The 25081-nt window shown below is 48.0% G+C and overlaps 1 protein-coding gene across 6 annotated transcripts; it reads right to left on the reverse strand.

The window, feature by feature from the left end:
• Positions 1-3608: 3608 nt before the first annotated feature.
• Positions 3609-23028, reverse strand: BRMS1 (BRMS1 transcriptional repressor and anoikis regulator). Of its 6 annotated transcripts, none has more exons than XM_033174119.1 (11): positions 22907-23028; positions 19892-20024; positions 17202-17292; positions 14970-15097; positions 13344-13423; positions 11045-11141; positions 10302-10394; positions 9622-9686; positions 8043-8082; positions 6299-6437; positions 3609-4088 (listed from the first exon to the last, which is right to left on the reverse strand). In XM_033174119.1, exons 2-11 carry the CDS (start codon positions 20016-20018, stop codon positions 3971-3973), a joined length of 978 nt encoding a protein of 325 aa, XP_033030010.1. In that variant the 5' UTR covers positions 20019-20024; positions 22907-23028; the 3' UTR covers positions 3609-3970. The 6 variants fall into 6 exon arrangements, with proteins under 6 accessions (XP_033030010.1, XP_033030009.1, XP_033030008.1 ...); XM_033174118.1 differs by lacking the exon at positions 22907-23028 and adding an exon at positions 22604-22703; XM_033174117.1 differs by lacking the exon at positions 22907-23028 and adding an exon at positions 22391-22507.
• Between the last annotated feature and the right edge of the window lie 2053 nt (positions 23029-25081).

The raw sequence follows: 25081 nt of genomic DNA on the forward strand, positions 1-25081 counted from the left end.
CTTGTGGGTTGACCATACACTTTCCCATTAATAATTTGTTCAACCTACACTTTGCAGTGCATTTCCCCATCACTTTCCAAACAGCAAAAAGTCAGGTTGTTTTTTGTTTTTGTTTTTTAAAGTGGATTTATTGTGCTAGGGTGGCAGAGCAATTAAATGTCTTTTAATTGCAGAAACCTACATTTCTGGCATGTATCTTTCAGCCCGAGAGCCACACTCTCTTGTGGACAACTGCTCAGTGGTGGGTGGGGCCAGAGGGAAAAGGTCAAAGGTTTCTGTGCATGCACTCTTCTTCTCCACATAGGCAAGTAAGAAGCATTGCAATTCAAGGACTCATTCCAGCCATGCCAAAACCCCTAAAGATGGCGTGGTGGAAACAGGGTCCATGAGGGGTGGCGCCTGGGGGAGTGTCCTGAGGCCTGAGCAGCATCCTGGGTGCAGGTGGGCAACCACCAGCTCAGCTGCCACCTGCAGCCCCTCGCTTTGTGTGGCCCCTGGTGTGTCCACAAGCTGCCCTAATCTTCTGCCCCAACGCAGTCCCTGTTTCCATTGCCTCTCTGGCTCCGCCCATCATTGCTGGTGGCTCCGCCCACTGCCGATATGCAGCCGCGCCCCCTGACAGGTTACCCCTGAAGGAATGTCACCCTCTACCAAAGAATATAGGTTGCAACTTCCATGAAAAGCTTGCGTTGCCCTTGCCAAGCCACCCACACATTTTATAAAGGAAGATCCCTACAGGGCAAAGGAGCAAAGGAACCCGGGTGCCATAGCTCATGCCCCAGAGCTCAAAACAAAGCAGAAGTTCTATTTGCCAGACACAAGTAGGGCTGAATGAGGCAGTTCCTAAGTATTGTTGTTGTTGTTCAGTCGTTCAGTCGTGTCCGACTCTTCGTGACCCCATGGACCAGAGCACGCCAGGCACGCCTATCCTTCACCACCTCCCGCAGTTTGGCCAAACTCATGTTAGTAGCTTCGAGAATACTGTCCAACCATCTCATCCTTTGTCGTCCCCTTCTCCTTGTGCCCTCCATCTTTCCCAACATCAGTGTCTTTTCCAGGGAGTCTTCTCTTCTCATGAGGTGGCCAAAGTACTGGAGCCTCAACTTCAGGATCTGTCCTTCTAGTGAGCACTCAGGGCTGATTTCTTTGAGAATGGATAGGTTTGATCTTCTTGCAGTCCATGGGACTCTCAAGAGTCTCCTCCAGCACCATAATTCAAAAGCATCAATTCTTCGGCGATCAGCCTTCTTGATGGTCCAGCTCTCACTTCCGTACATTACTACTGGGAAAACCATAGCTTTTACTATACGGACCTTTGTTGGCAAGGTGATGTCTTTGCTTTTTAAGATGCTGCCTAGGTTTGTCATTGCTTTTCTCCCAAGAAGCAGGCGTCTTCTAATTTCGTGACTGCTGTCACCATCTGCAGTGATCATGGAACCCAAGAAAGTGAAATCTCTCACTGCCTCCATTTCTTCCCCTTCTATTTGCCAGGAGGTGATGGGACCAGTGGCCATGATCTTAGTTTTTTTGATGTTGAGCTTCAGACCATATTTTGCGCTTTCCTCTTTCACCCTCATTAAAAGGTTCTTCAATTCCTCCTCACTTTCTGCCATCAAGGTTGTATCATCAGCATATCTGAGGTTGTTGATATTTTTTCCGGCAATCTTAATTCCGGTTTGGGATTCATCCAGCCCAGCCTTTCGCATGATGAATTCTGCATATAAGTTAAATAAGCAGGGAGACAATATACAGCCTTGTCGTACTCCTTTCCCAATTTTGAACCAATCAGTTATTCCATATCCAGTTCTAACTGTAGCTTCTTGTCCCACATACAGATTTCTCAGGAGACGGATGAGGTGATCAGGCACTCCCATTTCTTTAAGAACTTTCCATAGTTTGCTGTGGTCGACACAGTCCTACGTATAGCTTCCTGCAAAGCAGGGTCTCTGCAGTTGCACAGCGGCCTCATTACTTTGAGTTGCCTGTCGAGCATTCAGATGGGAACCTCTCATCCTAGCTAACAATGTGAGGTCAGGAAGGGAATTTCTTCATCTTCAGCAAAATATTTCATTTTGGCCTGATGCTGTTGCTGTTCGTTTTTTTTGTCTTCTTGAAGATCATCTTGGTCAAAGCCTCTGTTGACAGGTCTTCTTGTTTAGCCGCAATAAAGTTTTCCATCTCTTCTGTTTTAGCACCCGAGAGTTTCTCGTTCGTTTCTGTGCTTTCTGAGCAGCACTTGTGAGCAAAGGAGAAATGGGCAGGAAAGAGACAGAGCAAAGGTCTAGCCCAGCTTTGAAGAAGGAAGGAAGGAAGGAGCCATGGTGGGGAGCGGGAGGAAGGATCCGGTTGGTTGGTTGGTGGGAGTCAGGAATCCCTTTGAGTCTTTCTGCTCTTGCTCCAGCTGCCTCGGCCAATTCCCTGGCAAACACTTCTTAAGAACTTAAGGAGAGCCCTGCAGGATCAGGCCAAACGCCCATGCAGTGCAGCATCCTGTTCTCACAGTGGCCAGCTAAATGATTTTCGGGAAGCCTGAAACAGGGGTGCAGAGGAAAGGGGGTGCAGTGGATGCTGGCTGCCCCGGGTGTCACCACTGAGGGGGGTGACAAAATGCTGGGCGGTACTCACCATGGCGCCTGCAGCGCACCTGAGCCATGCATCCCTCCTGGGAGAGACGCGGGGGCTTGGGCACGCGCAGGCTCCGCCCTGCCCAAACGGTCCACCCCAGGTGCCCAAGCAGCTTCCTCCACCGCTGCCTGAAAGCAGGACCTGAGAACAACAACAATTCTCCCCACTTGCAATTCCCAGCAACTAGAATTCTGTTGCCTCTGGCAGCCGAGGGAGAACAAAGTCATTATGGCTAGTAGCCATGGATACCCTTACCCCCTCCATGAATTTGATTAATCTTTTATATCAGTTGCCTAACACACACACACACACACACACACACACACACACACACACACACACGGCTGGGCAATTATATATCTCCAAAACCAGTTTGAAATCCATTTTGTGGTATCAGTTTCATAATTTTTGACCTGGCAATATACCGCAGATCATGATGTTTGGGTGTGTGCTATGCGAAAATCACAATGTGGGGAAAAACCTTGAAGCCAGGCAATGCCTCTCCATTATTTCAGACATCGTGATCTATCGGTATATCATGATTTTTAGCTGGTGATATATCACGATGTTGAAAACCAGTTATCGCCCAGCCCCAGCCCTACGGTTAGCCTCTATAATAGTCCCATCCTTACGTCGGACATTGTGATTTATCTATATATTGGGATGTTTAGCTGATGATATATTGGGTTGCTGAAAACCATGTATTGCCCGGCCTTACAGATACCACCACCACAGCCTCCCCAAAAGTTAACAGGGAAGTGGTCAGGACAGTAGTAGCCATCCGAATGTTTGGAACTTCCATCATCCCCAGCAATAATCTGAGGACGATGGAAGTTGTAGGGTCTGTGATCTGCCTTCTAACTGCCATCTCTCCCTCCCCCCCCCCCCACCCAAAAGCATCATTTCCTCCCTTCTCCCTCCAAACAAGCAACCTCAGAGACAGCTGGTCTCAAAATTAAAAAGACAGGCCTGGAAGCTGGAGGGAGGTATTTCAATTTGGTGTTTTATTGGGTGTCTCTTCCAGAAAGAGAGGAGCTGCTGTCAACGCCCAGCCCCAAACACAGAGGGAGGGGCACGCTGGGCAAGCACAATCAAAACTGCCGCAGGACCAACAGGGGGCTGGAGGGGGAGGGCTCCACGCCAAGGGCCCCCCCCCACTTCACTAGGGGAAGCGATGCTGGTATGATTCCAACGTAACTGCAAGCAAGCCCTTCTCCTTTCCACCTGCTGCAGCCCAAACTGGGGTGGTTCGGGGTGGTCTTTGCTGCTCCGAAGTCCCTTGGTCTCTGAGAGAGAGAAGCCGCATCCGATTCCAGGAGAAGCGAGAGAGCGGAAGTCTGTGCTGCTAGACCTTGCGCACGGAATACTTGCCCTTCTGGAGTTGCGAGACGTAGATTTTGGTCTTGCTGCCGTCTTCCCTGCGCAGCCAAACCTCCCCAGTGCTGATGGCAGTGATCACAGCCCTAGAGGAAAGGGAGAAGAGTCAGGGGAGGCCAGGCAGAACGTTTTTTTTGGGGGGGGGGCAAGGCAGCATCTCACACAGGCCCTGATCTCAACATGCCAGCTGTCTCCAAACCTCACTCCAAAGGAACGCAGCTTATACCAAGCCGGACTACTGGCAATGGCTCTGCAGGGTTTCGAAAAGGGAGTCTCTCCCAGCCCTACTTGGAGGTGCCTGGGATCGAACCTGGGACCTCCTGGATGCAACAGAGGCTCTATATCATGCTTCTATGACCCTTCCCATCTCTCAGGGAGAGACCGGAAGCAGGGGCTGCTCTGTGGGTGATGCTGGAATACCAGCTGTGCTCACCCTCCTCTCCCTGAGATGGTCCACTCCATCCTGGCTGGTTGCAAGGAGAAGTTTGTTACTTTGGGCCAAACTGGGTGTTAACCAGAAGCGAAAGGAGGCCTCTGCCACTGGCCAAGGCACTAAGGTCCACTGGGAGGTGGAACCTGCTCCCTCCCCAAAAGAATATCAGGGCAAGGAGAGGGACTGGCTGGACCCCATCGACTGGTCAAGTAAAAGAGAAACTGCCCCAATGCTTGCTTTCCTTCTGTTAAGTCAAGCCTGAAAGCCTGATTATCCTTTTCATACATGTGCAGCCAGGGGCAGGGACCATTTGGCAGCCCAAGGGCCATGCTCTGTTCTGGGCAGCCTTTCAGGGGCCACATGCCAGTTGAGAGGGCGGGGCCAAAGGGGAAAGTGGGCGGAGCAATAAAGCGTGCTGTTTCCTCCACCCCTCTGTCAGCTCTCCAAGCATTAACTGAGAGGCATTATCAGAGCCCAAGGACACTTTCCAGCAAAGCAAAAAACATTCAGTGAGGGTGTGAAACAGGACCAGTGGCGGAGGAGGAGAAGGAGGAGGAATAGCCTGGGAAGAGTCCTGAGGGCTGCCAAAAGAAACTTGGAGGGCTGCATTTCGTGCCTGGGCCTTGAGGTTCCCCACCCCCTGATACAGACCATGTTAGGTGCTTTCTAAGTTATGTTATACTGCTACTGGTATTTATTTATTTAAAAACATTCATAAAAAGTGTGATTTTTTTTTTAAAAAAAGATGATTCTAAGTGGTGTGAAACATTTAAAAAAAACCATCAAAACACAAAAATGCAACATGAAAACAGCAAAACATTTGTATAAAGGCATATAAAAACAAGAACACAGACAAATTAAGACAGGGTCTTACGGGCTTAGAAGAACCTGAGCAAAAATATAGGTCTTTATAATAACACTAATAATACATATTCTCAATTAACAATGCTGCTTTTAAAGAAATGCAAATAGCAGCTTGGGGCAAGGGGGGCTGGTCATGGGGTCAGAGCAGGCATGGAAGGGGAATTTAACTCTTTCCTCCCCTACTGCTGTGTCCTGAGAAAAATATCCAAAGATTGTATATCTGAGGGCAGTCTTGTCACTGATCTTTAAACTTGGAATACCATGTACAGTTTCTGGCTGCCCTGTCTCAAAAAAACAATATTGCAGAGCTGCAGAAAAGGGCAACGAAAATGATCAGGAGATGAAAGGAATTTCCAAGAAAGGTTACAACACTGGGGGCTTTTTAGCTTGGAAAGAAACATATAAAATTATGCATATTTAGGGAAAGAGGACAGAGAGAGGTTTCTCTCTTTATTTCTCTCTCTCTCATATAATATTTGAGCCCAGGGACAACAAAGGAAGCTGAATGCCGGAATATTCAGGACAGAAAAAAGAGTACTTCTTGACACAGTGCATAGCTGAACTATGGAATCTTCTACCGCCAAAATGTAATGACAGCCAACCAACTTGTGCGGCTCCAAAAACGATCGGACAAATCTATGAAGGATGAGACTATCAATAGCTATTAAGGCTGGCTCTCTCTATGTTTGTGTTTGTGTGTGTGTGTGTGTGTGTGTGTGTGTGTATTAACAGATATATAAAACCTTCTTTTATCAGGTAGTTTGCCCCTGAATACAAGCTGCTGGGGATGTCAGGTTTGGGAGAGTTCTTATGGGCATCAAGGCCGGACACTGTGAAAACACAAGAGCTAGGCTAGATGGGCTCTTCTCGTCTTATATCTGACCGGCTGCATAAATGCACAAGTTAACTATCCTCAGCTGGAAGTTCAGGCCAGGATCTGGGGCGTCCTCCCGGCTGCACGCACCACACCACCTGCCCCTCATCTTTTTCAGCACTCACTGGACAGGTGCCTCGTCTCCAACTTGCAAGGAGATGCTCTGCCCTTTGACGTAGGCCTCGCCTTCGTAGTGGAGCTGGCCATCTTCACAGTGAGCAGAGAACAGGGCAGGGGACAGCAGTTTCTCGGCCTTCACTGGGCCTGGGGGAAGGAAAGGATATGTTGGGATGGGGAAGTGGAGAAATCAGGGCCAACATGTTCTAAGCAACATTCTTATTCTCTCCGGTTTCCCCCCAAATAAATATCTTTTTTCCGAGTGTGGGGAACCTTTGACTCCCCCAGATGTTGCTGAATTGCCATTTCCATCATCGCTGTCCATGCCTGCAGGGGCTGATGGGACTTGTAGTTCAGCAGCCTCTGGAGGGTCAAAGGTTCCCCGCATGGGTTGTTGTATCTGAAGGGGCACATCTCCCTATACTAACCTGCCTGTGGCCTTCGGTCTGGGGTTGGGAAGCCCATCTCGTTGTCCTACCACCAGGGAGGACATTGTGCCTTCTCTGTGAAGGTGCCCTAACCGGGCACCAACTTTTAGTCGCATTCCGGCACCAGAATAAGATCCACCTGTTGGACATTTATGAATGGTTTGTCACTGCTGTAATGTGTATATAATGGTTATGAATGGGATCTAACTGCTGATTATCTGTTCTTGCTGTTGATCATTCTGTTAGAAGTTTATTTCTCTTATTGTGTTTCATTGTTGTGATTTGTTCATCTTTAATTCTGTGGTTACCTGCCTTGGGATTCATATGAGGGACAGATATAACTGAAGCGCTTTGTGTTTTTAAAAAGTATTGAAAGGACGCTATATTTTTTTAAAACACCAAGGACGGAAGTTTTTTTACTTGGCTGATTATGTTGTTTGTTAATTTCCTCCAGTCAATTTTATGGCACGTATTTGTCACTACTGTATTATTTTTTATTTTAAAAAATGCACTGTAAACTGCCCAGGCATAAATATCATGAAAGGAAGAGTATGAATGCCTTAAATAAAATAGATAATGAAAAATAATCAGTGGAGTGGGGGGGGGGAGAGAACAGACGAAACAGGGAGGAAAACCCAGATAGCACCCGCAGTTTAAACTCAGGGGTGGCGTTGATTGTGCAACCTACTCAGAATTCTGCAGATTTTGTGCACGCACACATCCACTCAATTATGACAGCCATGATCAAATATGCAAATTAACCTATCTTCATGTTCCATCATTTATTCTCTCCCCTTCCAAACCGTATTTCCAAATAATTGGGTATTTATGCAGAAAGGAACAGAGAGAGGGCAGCTGGGAAGGACTGGAAGAGCAGAGGTGTCAGGTTGCAGAAGACAATTGATGGGGGGGGGGAGGTAGGGGGCGGGAAGCTGTGCAAGGCCCCAATTCAGTATCCCATCTACATCTAAACCCGGCTTCTAAGCTGTCCCCTCGTTCTTAAAAATATAATCTTCGCGGCCATAAGGGCTAGAAACCCGATTTAAAAACCAAACCAAACCCAGGATTCTAAGGAGCACCAGATTCCATGAAAAGACATGCATCCAACAAACACCACTAACACAGGGGGTGGGGGGCCCTGGCCCTGTAACCCTCTCCAATGGACCAAGCAGGCAGAGGCTGGCTGCCTTTGAACCACTGCTCAGTTGGACTTCTGTATCCTCCCAGACATTCAGGCACAATCAGGACTTTATTGTAAGGCAGTGGAAAGTTCCAGGACCCCCCCCCCCTTGCAATGAAGAGAGGGGAGAAACAGGGCTCTTGCCTTCTAGTTTCCTCTTCGGCGAGGACACAGCCGCTTTAGCCTGGGAAGAAAGAGGTGAGGTGAGTGTAAGAGAGAGTCACACTCCCAGAGGCCCCTTGCTGAAGAAGTCCCTTGTCTACTTGGCTGGGTAAAGCCTGCAGACCTCAAAGGCAGAGGCTCATCCCAAGTTAGAAAAAGGGAATGAGGAGACCCCCCCCAAGACCCCAACTCCTCTCTTGAAGCATTACGAAGAGAGGACATTACGGTGGGCTCCATGTGCAGTCCCAAAAGGGACTATATACGCTTGATCAGAAACACAGGAAGCTCTCTTCCACCAAGTCAGGTCATTGATCTATGCCAGCTGGGGAACCTGTGAACCTCCAAATGTTGCTGAGACTCCAATTCCTATCAGCCCCTGCCAGCATGGCCAACAGTCAGGGATGATGGTAGTTTGGTTCCCCATCCCTGGTCTACGGTGACTGGCAGTGGCTATCCATGGACTCAGACGTGGGTCTTCCAAGCCCTACCTGCAGATGTCAGCGACCAACCCTGGGACATTCTATAAGCAATGCAAATCTTCTAGTCAAAACAAAATCAAAAATTCTTTCCAGTAGCACCTTAGAGACCAACTGAGTTTGTTCTTGGTATGAGCTTGTTCTGAGTATGAACAAACTCAGTTGGTCTCTAAGGTGCTACTGGAAAGAATTTTTGATTTTGTTTTGACTATGGCAGACCAACACGGCTACCCACCTGTAACCAAATCTTCTAGGTAAAAGGTAAAGGACTCCCTACCCCGGATGGTTAAGTCCAGTCAAAGGCGACTATGGGGTTAGAGTGCTCATCTCGCTTTTCAGGCCAAGGGAGACGGCGTTTGCCCAAAGACAGCTTTCTGGGTCACGTGACTAAACAGCATGACTAAACCGCTTCTGGCGCAACGGGACACCGTGATGTGCGCCAGAGCGCACGGAAACGCCGTTTACCCTCCCGTCGCAGCGGTACCTATTTATCTACTCACGCTGCTATGCTTTCGAACTGCTAGGTTGGCAGGAGCTGGGACAGAGCAACGGGAGCTCACCCTGTTGCAGGGATTCAAACCGCTGACTTTCCGATTGGCAAGCCCAAGAGGCTCAGTGGTTTAGACCACAGCACCACCTCTACCACTGAGCTATGGTCATTCCCTTCAAAATAAAGACTCTAGTCCCTTCATTGTTCTGGATAAACGGCTGGTTCAAACAGGAATGGAGGAAGCTACTTTATACTGAGTCAAACAATTGGTCCATCTAGCTCAGTATTTGCTACACCATTGTTTCCCAGACTTGGGTCTCCATCTGTTTTTGGACTACCATTCCCATCATCCCTGGCCACTGGTCCTGCTAGCTAGGGATGATGGGAATTGTAGTCCAAAAACAGCTGGAGACCCAAATTTGGGAAACCCTGCATTAGTGTGATTTCCCATGACCCGCCTCTCCATGAAAACCAAGGGCGAGTTCTCCAGGCTTCCCCTCTTCTGCTCCCAGTCTCAGAGACACTTGAGAGTCCTCATTCTTTCCCTGCACTCCGATCAAGGTGACACAGAGAAGCCCGTTTCTCTCACCCTTACCTTTTTGATGGCTGTCCAGTCCTCCATAATATCCATTTCACGCAGCATGTAGACGATGTATGGGCGTAGGAAAGATGAGTTAAGGGAGAGGTGCCTGCGCCCCAGCAACTGTGATAAAAAATAAAACTTGGATTCTGACGTCCATCAATTCATCTAACTGAGGGAAGAACTTTGTGTGCCTGGCCCTGGATGCTGTAACCAGCTCTGCTCCTGGATCTGACCGAAGACTGGTCTTAAAGGCAGAGAACACTGCCCCTGGCATCAGCTACCACTTGAAGAACTTGTGCCTGTGCTTGGCTTTTACCTCCTCCCTCCTTTAACTTTGTGTGCCATGTCTTTTTAGATTGTGAGCCTCAGGTCAGGGACCAAAGGGTCGCCTCGTCCAATGTGGGAATCACAGCTACAGAATCTTAGAAATGGTATTTTTAAAGCAGCTCTTGAGACAGCCTGCTTGGGTAAAGGGCGGGGAATAAATGCTGCCAATTAAACATTACTCATCCCCACTCACCCCTTTCCCTGAAATAATTTTGGGCAAGCGTTTAACCCGCTTCCCATCACAAACACTGCATTAGAAGCTGCCCAAAGCAGCTCTGCTGAGCTGCTTCTCTTTGCCATATGCTGAGCACTACAGCCTCCTCTAGGGCAGAGCCATCGGGGTGTGGGGTGCACAGAAAGGATATCAGACACCAGTGGTGCTTTCTTCCTCTTGCCAGGCCGGAGTGGGTCCCATTCCTTTGAGCTGTGCTTCGGTCGAAGTTTGTCATCCCACCATTCTAGAGGACGGGGAGAGAGAGGGAGAGAGAGAGAGAGAGAGAGAGAGAGAGAGAAATAACCCCAAAGGGGAACCTCAGCACTGAGGGCCATCGGTGCTCCACCGACCCAAATGGATCCAATGCTGGGGTGCGCGAGTGACAGACATTTACCAGAAGACGATTTGCAGCACCCTCACCAAACTACAGTTCCCAGGATGGGATGGGAGAATGGAGCAGCTTCAGGGTCAGGGGCCACATAAAATGAGGTTGGGGGGGCCAAATTCAGGGCTGCAGGTTTCTCCATCTGTGGGTCAAGTCAGCTTTGGTTTTTTTAAAAAGGCTTTGTGTACCATCGTTAATTCTGCCAAGTTACCCACAATGACGACATCTCACAACCCAGGAAGTCAGCACATTGCTGAAAGCAGAACTTGGCAACTTCCTCCTCCTTTGAAATACATTTTTAAAAATCAGCCTTTTGGGGGGCTTGGCAGCAGCTCTCAGAGGGTTTAGCCATCACCTCAGTCCAATTCTTTCCATCAGGGGATTGAACCTGGGACCTTCTGCAAGCAAAGCAGGTGCTCTGCCGCTGAGCTATGGGCCCCTCCCCGTAGAAGGGATAGTGTCTGCTTGCATGCAGAGGCAGGAATAAAGTAGAGCTCCTCAGGACTGACCTGAAGTAAGACCCACACTGTGCCTGTCGTCCTCCAAGCACTGGATCCGTTCCAAGAGGCGTTCCTGAAGGGTGTCGAACAGCAGCAGCTTCTCACTCTGGTTGGGTAGAAGGGCGAAGTCACATCAGGATAAGCCAATGTGGTGCCCCCACCCCACAGAAATCCTTGGACTACAACTCCCATCAACCCTAGTCAGCATGGCCAATCGCCAGGGTGCTGGAAGTTGCAGTGCAAAGACATCCAGAAGGCATCATGTCAATTCTGTATGATAAGAATGATTTTATTACAGACGTACCTTGGAGGTCCAATGCCTTGTGAGTCAAAAATGTTGGCTCCCAAACGCCACAACCCCGGAAGGGATTGTTCCGGTTTGCAAATGTTCTTTGGAACCCGAATGTCCGTCGTGGCTTCTGATTGGCCGCAGGAACTTCCTGCAGCCAATCGGAAGCCGCGCCTTGGTTCCCAAACGTTTTGGAAGTCGAGCGGACTTCCGGAATGGATTCCGTTCAACTTCCGAGGTATGACTGTATTTATATGCCACCCATCAGGATGGGTTGTCCCAGCCGCTCTAGGTGGCTTCCGACAAAGTATTAAAACCCTCAAACATTAAAAACTTCCCTATACAGGCCTGCCTTCAGATGCCTTCTAAAAGTCAGACAGATGTTTATTTCCTTGACATCTGATGGGAGGGCGTTCCACAGGGCAGTATGGATTAAGTGCATCTTCCCCTTCTTCTTCATTACCATCAAGTTGGGGATTGCTATTGATTCTACAGCCAGCGCGACAACTAAAACTAATATTTAGCTTTCTTGGCATGAGCCCAACTGGGTTTCCCCCCACATCACAATAATTTCTGCTCTCTGTCTCACAAGGCACCCGGCTGTTCCGTTTAATGCCAAGGCAAATTTGCACCTGGTTTTATGCTCTCAGAAAAAGTGTGGTTTCCTATCAATTTATTAATGTTTCTCTTCGGCCTTCCCTCCAAAGACCTCAAGGTGGTCTCTGTAATACTCCTTCACCAATTTCATCCACACGACAGCCCAGTGAGGCAGGCTAGGGCGAGCACGAAGGAACCATCCCAAGGTCACCCAGTGAGTTTAATGGCCACACAGAGATGCCAGGAAGGCCTGGGCCAAAATGTCCCCCACCTCTGGTCCTAGGAGTTCATGTGCTGGATCTGCGAAAATGCCGATCAGGGCTCTGTTTGCAAAAAAGAGAACTGGAAACTAGACTAGTCCCCGTCTGCTCGTCTTCAGCTAATTAAAGGCAGGGACCTTTTTTCCACGACAACCTCAAATCAGTTCTGCAAAGATGCTGGTCAGCAGAAAGCACCGCTCAGGCTTCTTGCTGAGGAACCCGGTTGTTTGTTGCTAATTATTGTTTGTCGAGTGCACCGCGTGGTCCTGCAAGCTCCCGCATGCAATTCTCGTATGCAAGCTGAAACCCGACTCTGGAATTCCAAGCTGGAATATGCAATGAAGTAGGAAACAGGGCACACTCAGCAATGCCATGTTTTTGAATAGAGCCAATGGGGCGGCCCTTCAGATGTTGCTGGACTGCAGACCCCATTGTCTCCAAGCACTGGGCATGCTGCCTAGGACTGCTGGAGTCAATCAACATCTGGAAGGCCACAGGTTCCCTGTCCCTGGGGTAACTGAAGTCACATTCACGGCACATTCTGAACACGTGGCTTCCCCCAAACAATCCCGGGAACTGCAGTTTCCCCCCCTCAGAGCGACAAATCCCTTAAACTATAGTTCCCAGGATTCTTTGGGCATTAAATGCATAGTGTGGATGTGACATTATTTTGTTGTTGCATTTATATCCCGCTTTTTCCTCCAAGCAGCTCAAAGTGGCGTAGATGGTTCTATCCCTGCCCTCATTCAATCCCCATAACAACCCTGCGAGGTAGGTTGGGACTGAGAGGCAGTGACTGACCCAAGGTCACCCGCTGAGCTTCATGGCCGAGTAGGGATTTGAACCCTGGTCTCTCAGGTACCAGTGTGGCACACTAACCACTACATCACACTGCCTCTCACATTAGCCCCATTAGAGCCTCTGCCCATATGCTTGCTAGAGTAATAACAGAGGAAGCTGCCGTCTATGGAGTCAGGCCATTGGCTCATGTAGCTCAGTATTGTCTACACTGACTGGCAGCAGCTCCTCCACCCTGTGTATGGGATTTTTGGATTCTGCCTTCTTGCCCGAGAAAGGGTGACGAGGCTGCTTTTCTGGCCCCCCGCCAGGATTTGAAAGCGGCAATGAAGGGAAGGAGATGGGAGAAATCGGGGCTTCCCACCTCCAGGTGTTGCTGTGCTCCCTGCAGCTCGCAGCGGTGCTTGTGGTGGATCACCTCCAGGCAGAAACCTCGGTAGATCCCTGCAGAAAGGCAAAACGTTGGAGCACAGTTCATAAAACCAGGACGGTAGGGTTGGATGGGATCCTGAGGGTCATCCAGCCCAGCCCCCTGCAATGCAGGAATCACAGCTGAAGAATCCTTGACATGTGGCCATTTAACCTGTTTTGAAACCTCCAATGAAGGGGAACCTACTGCCTCCCGAGAGAGTCTGCCACGCGGTCTAATGGCTCTCACTGTTCTCCATCCTCAGAAGCTCAACCGGAACTGGGCTCAGCCCCACCACCCCTTCCTTTCAATTCCAAAGACCAACCACGGAAAAGAGTGCCTCTGAGCACCTACAAAGTGCATCTGCCTCCTTTGCAACACAGCACAACCCATCCCTGCGTCAAAGCAGGCATGGCTTCCAAGGAGACACAAGCCCCTTGCAGTCTAGTACTCATTTGTTTTCATTTATTTATAAGGTGGTTTTTTTAAAAAACAATAATATTTCCAGGCTGGTTGCAACAACACAATGTACCTTTAGAAGAACAGATAAAACCCTCCGAATTGCAAAACAAGCAAAACTTTCCCAAATGGAACGTTGCAGTATAAATGAGACAAAAGAGGCTGGTCCCACGATACAAAATACCTTAAGCATCGTGGGCAAGTATAATGAAGTTTGGAACTCATTTATACAAAATACAGTAGGTTAAAAACGGTAATTGCTAATTGTTAACAAATGTTACAGTGATGTACTATTCTTTTTCCTTTCTCTTTCTCTCTCTCTTTCTTTCTTTCTAAAAACAGAATGCGTCTAATAATAATTTTTATAATAATTTTAATTATTCATACCCTGCTCATCTGGCTGGGTTGCCCACTTCCTATGTGTTGTATGTATGTATGTACCATATTTTTCCTTGTAGAAGACTAGGTTCCCCCCCTAAAAAATAATGTCAAAAATTAAGGGGGCGTCGTATACACGGATACATCTCCCCCCATTTTCTTAAATCTGAGTCTTCAAAAAAAGGGGTGTCATACATGGGGGTGGAGTCTTATAGATGGGAAAATATGGTATGTATGTATGTACGTATTTATTTATTTCAAAATAAATATTTAAGCACCAAGGCCAGGGTAAAGAGGCACATCCGCAGTATATGGTGAATGCTGTACAAGGAAGACAACCCATGCACCTCTTTTAGAAATTAACCCCAGCCCTATCTCCAAATGCCACAACCTGGAAGCCATCTCTCCACCCAAGAAGAAGAAGAAGAGGAGTTTGGATCTGATATCCCGCTTTATCACTACCCAAAGGAGTCTCAAAGCGGCTAACATTCTCCTTTCCCTTCCTCCCCCACAACAAACACTCTGTGAGGTGAGTGGGGCTGAGAGACTTCAGAGAAGCGTGACTAGCCCAAGGTCACCCAGCATGTGGAGGAGCGGAGACGCGAACCCGGTTCCCCAGATTACGAGACTACTGCTCTTAACCACTACACCACACTGGCTCTTATGATTGCTTACTCTCTGGCTGGCAAGAGTGTCTGGGGGTGGGCAGGCGGGCGGGCGGGGGGGGCAGAGTTCCTCACTTACCAGCCACTTCAATCCGAATCTGCATGTGGTTCTGCAGGACCCCGAGCGGGTCGAGGTACTCTGCCGCTTTCCCCGCCATCACATCCTCCAGCTTTGCCTTCACCTGGCTCAGGCGCTCCTTAAACAGCCTGCGAGAGTAGCAGCAGCAGACAGGTTAATCAGAGTTGCCACAAGGGCTCAAGGTGGGTGATGGAATTCCGTCCCTCCATGGTTTGTGGGGTGGCGGGGAAGGCTAAGTTAGTATGACCACACTAAGTTAAAATATGTGAGCATGGAAGTTGTATTGGAACTGGAAAATGTCACGGTTAAGCGTTTTTTAGAACATCAGCAAAAAACCTTGGGTGTGTAGAGCATACAGTATGCAGGTTTCAGGAATGGAATTATATGAACAGTGAAAGAAGCCACAAGTTGGCGACACTATTACCTAATGGACTCATAAATGATATAGACTGGATGACTTAACTTGTTGCAGGTGGGGGGTGTTCCCCCACTTAAGGGAAAAAAATATTTTCTACTTCTGCAAACTGTAGGGTTCTGCTGAGCAGGCCAACCCCCCCCCCCTTGTTTCTCCGTACCCCCGTTTTGGCTACACAGCCAACATGCTCAGCACCCGAGTTCCCCATTAATGTATAATGAATATGTAAGGGTTATGCTATAAAACAAGAAATGGGGAGAGAACCTCTGGCCCTGCAGATGCTGCGGGACTACAATGCCCATCACCCCTGAGCTTTGTCCGTACTTGCTGGGGATAATGAGAGATGGAGTCATCTGGAGAGCCAGGTTCCACATCCCTGCCCTAAAAGGCTGGCTCTCTCTCTCTCTCTCTCTCTCTCTCTCTCTCTGTAGATAGAAAATATAAGTGGGCCTAGAAAAAAAGAATTGTGAAGGGAAGGAACATCTCTGAAAAACTGACCCAGGGGTGATGCCAGCCCCTCAGATTCAGCATCTGTTTGGGGGCTTATATGAGAAAACAATCTCATGGGTGGCACATTCCTACTAAATATAATTTTATCTGGTGACATTTACGTATGAATACTTGATATATCTTGTATTATATGCAATAAAGAACCTTGTACCCCACCATGAAATATATTTCATTCTTTTTAAATCCTTATTTTTTTATCTTGTATTTTTCTTCTCCCTGCCTTCATGCCAATTTTTGCGGTGTTTCTTGGTCTGCTGTTTTGTTTATTGTATTTGCACATCTTATTATTTATTTTTTTGGAAGGGGAGAAATTTCAAAAAAATATATATATAGAGGCAAGGAAGTCAAACAACCGCAAAAGCCAGTGCAATGAGAACAATTAGTTCCTCTGAACATTTGGGAAGAGAACAGCAGATGGGGTAGTTCCCTGAGATGATCCAGGAACAGACATCTGATGATGTTTTCGGCTGCCTGCTTGCCTCCTCCTCCTCCAAGCTCTCTCTCGGAGGATAGTGGATGCTCACCACTAAAAGCATCTGATCCTCCTCCGCAAGTTTGTCTCATCCCCTTTTAAAACCTGAGACAGCGAGTTCCATGAATTCATTTGCCTTTAAGCAGGGAGTAAAGATTTATTTCCTGCAGGCTGCTTTTTCTAAAGAAGCTCTGAGATCCTATTGTGGGGGTTTGAGAATCTGGGCCCTGCCTCTAGTCTTCAGATCTTTACATGCTTCTTTTTGCAAACCTGAGCACGCAAAAAAGCAGGGCCTCATTTGCGCTAGTCTAAAATCAAAGTTGCATTTAACTCCTTTTGGATATCTGTAGGAAGCACATACATTTACACAGACTGTTTGCCAAGCATCCTAAATTTAGCACACTTTCAAATTTCCTTCTTTAAATCTAAGCAATAATAGGGAAGTGCATGCTATTGAGTCATCACAAATTAAAAATAACTTACGCCATCCCAGCAAAAATGATCTCCAAGTAAAGCTTTGAATTTGGAATGCAATGTTTGAAGCACACCGCCAACGACACTTGATTTTCCTAATCAAAAATTTCATTACTTTTGGCTACTGGAAGGACTCCTGAGATATTTATACAGTGTCTCTCTCTTTTTTTTAAGTTTAAGGGAAGCAAGAGTTATTGGGCAGCAGGCACAATAAACCACAGTGGGCCAGAAACCTTAATGAGGATATGGCCCACCTTGCAGGGTTGTTGAGAGGGTAACAGGGGGTGGGGAAGCACTTTGGAGGGAGGGTGGGCTTAAAATGTAATAAATAAGTACAGGGGAAAGAGGTGGAAAAACTCACTTCTCTTTGACTTCAGAGAACTCCTTCTCTAAGTCTAACATCTCATCCAGGCACTCCGAGCGCCGACGCTCATAATCTTCATCGTCCATCTCTGCAGGTAAAAGAGACAACATGTGTCATCTGGCTCCTCTGAACAGGTCTTGCAGGGAAAGAAAATTCAACAATGCTCACTGTCTGGGATCTCTTTCCGTTCAATGGGCTTAAATCGGTGAGGAAGGACTGTAGGTCAGTGGGAGATCATCTGCCCTGCATACAAAAGGTTCCCACTTTCAATCTTCAGTACTTTCAGATGGGGCTGGGAGAGCCTGCCCCCCCATTTGAAACCCCAGAGAGCTGCTAGATGGACCAATGAGTCTGACTTAGTAGAAGGCAGGTGCCTATGTTCCTAAATCTAGAACAGCACCAGGGAAGAAAGGGTTGCAAGCTTTTTGAGTTGCACAGAAGTTTCCCCTTTTGTTTTCCTACCACAGCAAGCAGAACAGTGGTGGGGGGACTTCAGGCCTGTGGGTCTCATTAGGCCCCACCAGGTCTCCCCCTTACCTAAAACTGTTCTGGCCAAGCCGTGCCCAACTGCCCTATACCTGAAACCATGCCGACGGAAGGTGGGGAGCAGGTGTGCGTTGAACCAAGTGCGAGACCGCTCTGGAAGGCTTGCAAACGCCATCTTGGTAGTCAATATAACCCCCAAACCAATTGGGAGTTCTTGCAAGAACGAGCTCGCTTAAGTATATTCACTTGCTTTCATACATGCTAATTGGCTTGCTTTGATACTATGCTTATCTGTGGGCCTTGGGATGCTGGGCTCGGGGCCCAGAGAGGGGAGCTATCTGTAAGCCCGGGGTAAAGGTAAAGGGACCCCTGACCATTAGGTCCAGTCGTGTCCGATTCTGGGGTTGGGGTGCTCATCTCGCGTTACTGGCCGAGGGAGCCGGCGTACAGCTTCTGGGTCATGTGGCCAGTATGACTAAGCTGCTTGTGGTGAACCAGAGCAGCGCACGGAAACGCAGTTTACCTTCCCGCCGGAGCGGTACCTATTTATCTACTTGCACTTTGACGTGCTTTCGAACTGCTAGGTGGGCAGGAGCTGGGACCGAGCAACGGGAGCTCACCCCGTCACGGAGATTCAAACTGCTGACCTTCTGATCAGCAAGCCCTAGGCTCTGTGGTTTAACCCACAGTGCCACCCGCGTCCCACGTAAGCCCTGGGTAGTTGCCACCTATGCCCTCATAGGCCAAAGTGATGGCCAAAGTGATGTATCCGACTTTGTGTATAACACATTAGCCTTTGCGGACCAGTCATGATTGCTTGCTGCTGTTGTGTTCATGCAACATTTGTTAAGGCAGCAGGGCTCTCTGCATGCCGAATTGTAAGTTTACACTTTTCTTTAATAAAGCACTAGAACTGGCCGTGTGCTTTTGACATCCTTCTTTGGTATCCCTGCATCAGACCACTCCCAAGAGCCCTCTCTTCGGCAGGTGGATCAGAACAAGGTGTAGATCTGCAAAGCCCCATGCACAGTGCTGCTTTTCAAGCCTGGCCATCTACTGATCGTCACTGGCCTTTGCAAGCAACACTCACCCAATTGTCAGGGCTTGCACAGTGTCCCGTGCAGCTGTTTGCAAGCCCCGACAATCAGCTGATAGCACTGCACTTTGCAAATCCCAATGATGAGCTGATCACCCACCCACCCACCCACCTACCTGTCAAACCTGTCCCACTGTGAGTGGGTGGTGTTCTCCAACCCTGCCTTAGAAAGACCACAGAGGCTAAGTCAGATTGTCAGAGCAACAGCTCTTTAATCTCTTCTCTCTCCTCCTCTTTAGCTTTCTCTCTCTTTTGGTCTTTCTTTTCCTTTCCCCCATTCTGCCTTTGTTCTTTTTTAGATTAAGTAGCTGTTTTATTTTGGTTTATTATATAAAGATGCTTTGCAACGGATATGAACTTTTGTGTGGTTTTGAATAAAGGTAAAGGGACCCCTGACTGTTAAGTCCAGTCGTGGACGACTCTGGGGTTGTGCACTCATCTTGCTTTATTGGCCAAGGGAGCTGGCGTTTGTCTGCAGACAGCTTCCGGGTCATGTGGCCAGAAGTATCAATAATTAAGTTTTTGGGTTTTTTTTAAACAGAGTGTCAGAGCAACAGAAAGGGAAAAACTCAGTCCTCGCTATTGTTTCCAATTGCAGGTAAGTAAAGGGAAACCAAAAATTATTCTAGGGTTCAGATTTGTATCCACCTGTCAAAGTGACCTGCGGCAGGCAGGGAAGCTCAGAATCTAGCCCCTTGGTCAGATCCTGCTCCCTGTTGTTGTACTCTAGTTCCCATCATCCCTAGACAGCATGGCCGGTAGTGAGGGTTTGCGAGAGCTGGGAGCTCGACATCTGGAAGGCCACATGTTCCCCACGCCTGCTCTAGCTGCGGATGCCAATTATGGTACCTGGGATCTTCTGCGTGCAAACCATATGCTCTCCCTCTGAACCAAAAAGAAGGTAAGACACTAGTCTTCGTGGTTCTGAACAGCTCCGTCCTGTCTGCACTGACTTGCAGCAGTTCTCAAGGGTTTCAGGCAGAGAAGAGTCTTTCTCACTCCTACCTGCAAATGCCAGGGACCACACCTAGGACTTCCTGCATGGAAATTGCATGCTCTACCACTGAAGGTAGGAGTTGGGAGGCGTTTTGCTCCTGCCAGCTACCTGAACTCTCCTCTTCTGATTCAGACTGGCTGCCGCTGCGCTCATCCTCACTCTCTTCTTCGCCGTTCATCTCTGTGGTCGAGTCTCCTTCCGCCTCCATCTCCTTGGGCAATGGCTGCACAGGCATTGCGCTCTGCAGAAACGAGAGGGCCCAGGCTGAGGAAAGGAGGCTAGGCAACAACCAAGCAGCAGAAATGTGAACACGGCACCAGGCCATCATCTTTACAATAGCAAATTATGATATACACATATTCCAAAGGGGACCGTGCTAAGCACAGGAATGGGTTACAAGCACAGCACTGAGTACTTTGAGAGTATCAGCGGGAAATGTGACTTTGTGGTCCGTAAGGTTGCAAAGGAGGGCTGGCAGCTACATGGTCGGTACAATAACCGGGAAACTGTCACCAGCAACTAAGCAAGCTTCTGAGCTGAAAGCCTGCTCAATTAATATACCAATTACATGCCAAAATGGCTTCTCAGTGGTCTGCAACTATAAAATAACATCCATCCATACACACAAGAACAATTCCATCAGAGCATCAAAACAGCCTTAATTAATATGTACAATAAAAAAGCCATTTAAAAAGCAGGACAAGTAGGACAGTTTTTTGTAAGATCAGAAATTTAGGGGACACTTGCCTAACCAGGTGTGTCTTCAGAAGCCAGTGGAAAGGCAATACTGATGGAGACCCTCTCCATTTCCCCCCGCATTACCCAACACAAGGATACCTTTACATTTTCTCAAGAAGTGTTGCTAATACAGAGTTTGGGGTTTTCTTCTCTTTTTTGCACACACAGGTTTAACCAAGCACTTCAGCCCGAAGGAACAGCTAGACAGGTGTATTTCTCTGACACACAGAGAACCTAAGAACCTGTCTGCAAGTTACATTCATCAGACTCTTTGCCCGTTGAGAAGCATGGAGGCTTGCCAGAAAATATAAGGAGCCACGGTGTCTATGTGCTACCTCCACTATTGGATCCAGCATGGCTCTGCATAACAGTTGCTGGGAATCACAAGTGGGGAGGGGGTGCTGTTGTGGTTGGGTCCTGCCCATGGACCTCTGGCTGACCATTGTAGGAACAGGATGCTGGGCTAGGTGGGCCATTGGTTTGATCCAGCCACCTCTTCAAATATCCTTAAAGATGGAGGGCTAGCTCCCCTCCTCTCTCAGCTCTTTATCTCATAAGAACACAAGAAGAGCTCTGTCGGATGAGGCCAAAGGCTATTCTAGTCTAGTACTCCGTTCTCACAGAGGCCGACTAGATGCCCATTGTAAGAAGCCCGCAAGCAAGACCTAAGTGCAACAGCCCTCTCCCTTCCTGCGATTCCCAAAAACTCACATTCAAAGGCTAATTTCTCTGCTTCATGACAAATTAGGGGCAGCTATGAAGGCAGCCAGGGGTTCCTGCTTCTGTGTCTTTGCCCATAATATCCTCCTCCTTTCTCAGCCTCTAGAATCCTCAACCATCAGCACCTTGCTAACACACAGCTCCTTCAGAGGAGATAAATGAAACGTTCAATCAGGGGTTCCCTTCCTTAGGACAGGGGTGGGGAACTTTTGGCCCTCTGAACATTGCCGGAGTCCAACTCCCATCAGCCCCAGGCAGCATGGCCAAAGGTCAGGGGTGATGGGAGTATGAGTCCAGCAAATGTCTGAAGTGCCACAAGTTCCCCAGCTCTGCCTTGGGACCTCTCTCCCCTATACTGGGAACACAGAAAGCTAGCTGCTTGACCCCAGATCAAACTTTTTGGCCATCTAGCCAAGCCCTGTTGCCTTTGACCAGCGCTGGTTCCCATGAAAAGCACTTTCCCCTTCATTGACTACCCTGGAGATGCTGAGGACTGAATCTGGGACTGAACCTGCATGCAATGCACCCGCTCAGCCCACCATTTGCTCCAGGAACCCTCCTGGCACCTTTTTGTAAGTGCTATGAGGGCCCCTGTGAGACGGGAAACAAGGGCTTCTTTTAAAATCAAGAATGGGAGACCAGATGCTGTTAGATGCCATCTCCCATTAGTCCCAACCAGCAATGGGCAGTGATCAGAGATGACAGGTGTTGTAGTTGGAAGGGCAAATTCGCCAGTCCTGATTTAAAGGAGAAGAAAGAGGCAACTAGGGCTGCACTCCAAGGCACAAGTGCCTGGGAGTAAACCCCACTGAACTCCCTGGGGCTGGGGTCTGAGTTAACATGCATAGGACTGTAGCCGAAATCAATGTCAGCCACTGCATGGTAGCAGACAGGAAAATCAGCACATCTATCTTTCCCAAGCATTGAAGACTAGATATGACTGGTTTGTGGGGCGAGAGTGAGAGAGAGGAAGGAAGGGGAGCTGCACCTCTTGAATGTCTGACTCTTCAGGCAGCTTTTCAAGTCACAACTTATTCCTCCTCCCAGAGCCCTTTATCCCTCCTTCTTGTGTGTTCACTGCCCAGCTAGAGGTCACTGGTAGTTATTTTAAGGTGGGTTTTGGAAGGGTTGTGCGTGTCTCTTTCTTCCGGTTCTCTTAGGAAATCCCGAGACGATCCTGCAAAGGCTGCTTCTTCCTCCTTTGCAGTGAAAGGTACCATTTGGCAAAGCAGACATACGAGCCCCAACACCACCACCCCCCGCCATTTCTAATGGTCTTTCCCGCACTCCGATAGCATTTGCTTGGTAAGAACAATCCAACAGAGGAAGGACTGGGGGGCACATAAATATAGCAAACCCTACCCCCATATTACAACAGACTCAAGCATGTGCCCGAATGGATGTCATTTAGGGGAGGATTGCCGAGCACTTCCAAGGAGAGGAAAAAGAGAAGCATTTCCTCCCCCTATGTCGCACATGTAACACTGAACTTAAGAGGGAGAAATCGGTCATATGCGAACCCCCCCCCCCGCCCCCGGGTTGTAGTGTGCTGTCCCACGTCTTCCCCCTTCTCTCAAAGCGGGGGAAACGCATAAGGCTGGAATGGGCGGGGCCATCATTACCCACAAAAGGGGGGTAATAGGGAAAGTCTGGACCCCTCATTACCTGGGGGAGGAGCTGAGGAAGGCCCAAACCCCGCTCTGGCTTTCTTCAGCAATCGGAAGTCGTCCTCATTCGGCCCCGCCCACCAACACTAGCCAATCACAGCGACTGGCATTTTGTAAGTACCCTACACTCGTCTATTGTGCTGCGTCGCGGTCAAGCTCTATGGTTCCGCGAAGCACTATGGGAATCCGGAAGCGGAAGAAGGGTATGCGTTGCCGTAGTAACGAGATAATAAAGAAAAACGAAAGAACCGAAGGGGTGTGAAAATGTGCTCTCTCTGTGTGCCTACAAAATGGTGTGGAAGTTTTCATAGCAAAATAAAACCATACAGTGAAAAAGTAATTAAAAAGAAAACCAACCGTCCTCCCTGGGAAGGGCTCGTTTGCATGTATATATGCTCATTTGAGTGCATCCTCACATTAACAATAGTTAGTACTGTGGCTAAGATGAAATATAGAAGTAGGAAAAATAAGAGCGGGGAGGGGGGCGGAGGCCAAGAGGCAAATTTTGGCTTGAAGCCTCACTACAAAATTAGTAGAAATGTGGTGGTTGCCATGCCAACCAGTACTGTTGTCGCCATGGAGTCTGCCATTATCTTCCTACTGCCCACCCCCACACCATCTGATGCTTAAGAAGAAGAAGAAAAGATTGGCATTTGTACCCCACGCTTTGACCAAGGAACTGAAGGCATACCTGGTTGTTTGGGATTTTTTGTCCTCCTGCACTTCTGTTGTTGCAAAAACAAAAAACCTATGAAGTAGATTAGCCTCATCTATCACCCTGGGAACTTTGGGGATGAGCAGATTTTCAAACCCAATTTGCCTAATTCTAGTGTGACATTCTAACCATTACACCATACTGGATTGTTACCTTCTTGTCAAACTTATTGGCTGAAAACCATTGGGTGTTTTGGGGGTGTTGTTTTTTTTAATAAAAAAAGTTATAAACACTATGACAGTACAGCAGATCAATGACATCACACCATGTCCTGTTGCTTACCGCCATTAAAGCCCCCCCCCCCTCACATAGCACACCCAATAAAGTTGGCTATAAACCTAAGCCACACATTCTGACATCCACAGCTTATGTTTTTTTTATAATATAGATTATAACCAAGCATAATAATGATAGCACTGATGACACCAAGCATCTCTGTTGTTGTTGTTGTTGTTGTTGTTGTTGTTGTTGTTGTTGTTGTTGTTGTTGTTGTTGTTGTTGTCGTGTCCGACTCTTCGTGACCCCATGGACCAGAGCACACCAGGCACGTCTATCTTTCACTGCTTCCCGCAGTTTGGCCAAACTTACGTTAGTAGCTTCAAGAACACTGTCCAACCATCTCATCCTCTGTCGTCGCCTTCTTGTGCCCTCCATCTTTCCCAACATCAGCGTCTTTTCTAGGGAGTCTTCTCTTCTCATGAGGTGGCCAAAGTACTGGAGCCTCAACTTCAGGATCTCTGTACACATGCCATAATGCCATCAGGGCTGTCGCAGCAAGATTTGGGGGCATGCAGATTTCTAATTATTCACTGTCTCCACTGAAAAGAGGTCCATTTTTTTGTGTAGCTAACCTCATAGCAAGTCAGAAAAGAAATAAATAAGAGGTGTTACAATGTGGCCTTGAGATGAGTAAGGATGTATATTCCTCTATTCCTTACAGTGCTTTAAAAAAACGTAGCCCAAATTAGAGATGATTCATCAAAATCTTATTATGGTGGGATTCAGTTTGGTACCAAAGCACTTGAACTTAAATACCTTCTGTTATTTGATAATAATGTAGACAAATTATTACTATTGCACCAGTTAAAAGTGAGAAAAGTGCTATTTAACCAATGTTGGAATGCTTGTGATGGTTGTTTGCTAGCACCGGAGCACCTGCGATGTTTGAGTGACATCCAGTCATAGCATTTGGTTGTGTAGTGCATGCATAATGTGTGCTTGCCAGGCTTCAAGCTTAAAAGTGAGGCTCTCTGAGAGGGTGCTCAGTAATTAATGTTCATTTCAGTGAGGCTGGAGAGGACTTTGCAGTGAGTTGTGGATCTTCAGTGGAGAGGTGGGGGGCAGTACTCTTTGGATTTCTCATTCCAAGCTCCAAAATGCTCTGATCCACCTTTGAGGACAATCTTTCATTAAAATGTGTTTCCCCCCCACTTCCATCCCCTCCAATCAATTTCCAGA

The sequence above is a fragment of the Lacerta agilis genome, chromosome 17 (genome assembly GCF_009819535.1).
Source record: "Lacerta agilis isolate rLacAgi1 chromosome 17, rLacAgi1.pri, whole genome shotgun sequence".
NCBI lineage: Eukaryota > Metazoa > Chordata > Lepidosauria > Squamata > Lacertidae > Lacerta > Lacerta agilis.

Coding starts and splice junctions, on each gene's coding strand:
- BRMS1 (XM_033174117.1), bottom strand. CDS start 22,507: ATGGCGGGGGGTGGTGGTGTTGGGGCTCGTATGTCTGCTTTGCCAAAT. Junction 15,098..17,201: donor TTCTCTGAAGTCAAAGAGAA/GTGAGTTTTTCC, acceptor CTACTCTCGCAG/GCTGTTTAAGGAGCGCCTGA. Junction 11,142..13,343: donor GAGCACAGCAACACCTGGAG/GTGGGAAGCCCC, acceptor CTACCCAACCAG/AGTGAGAAGCTGCTGCTGTT.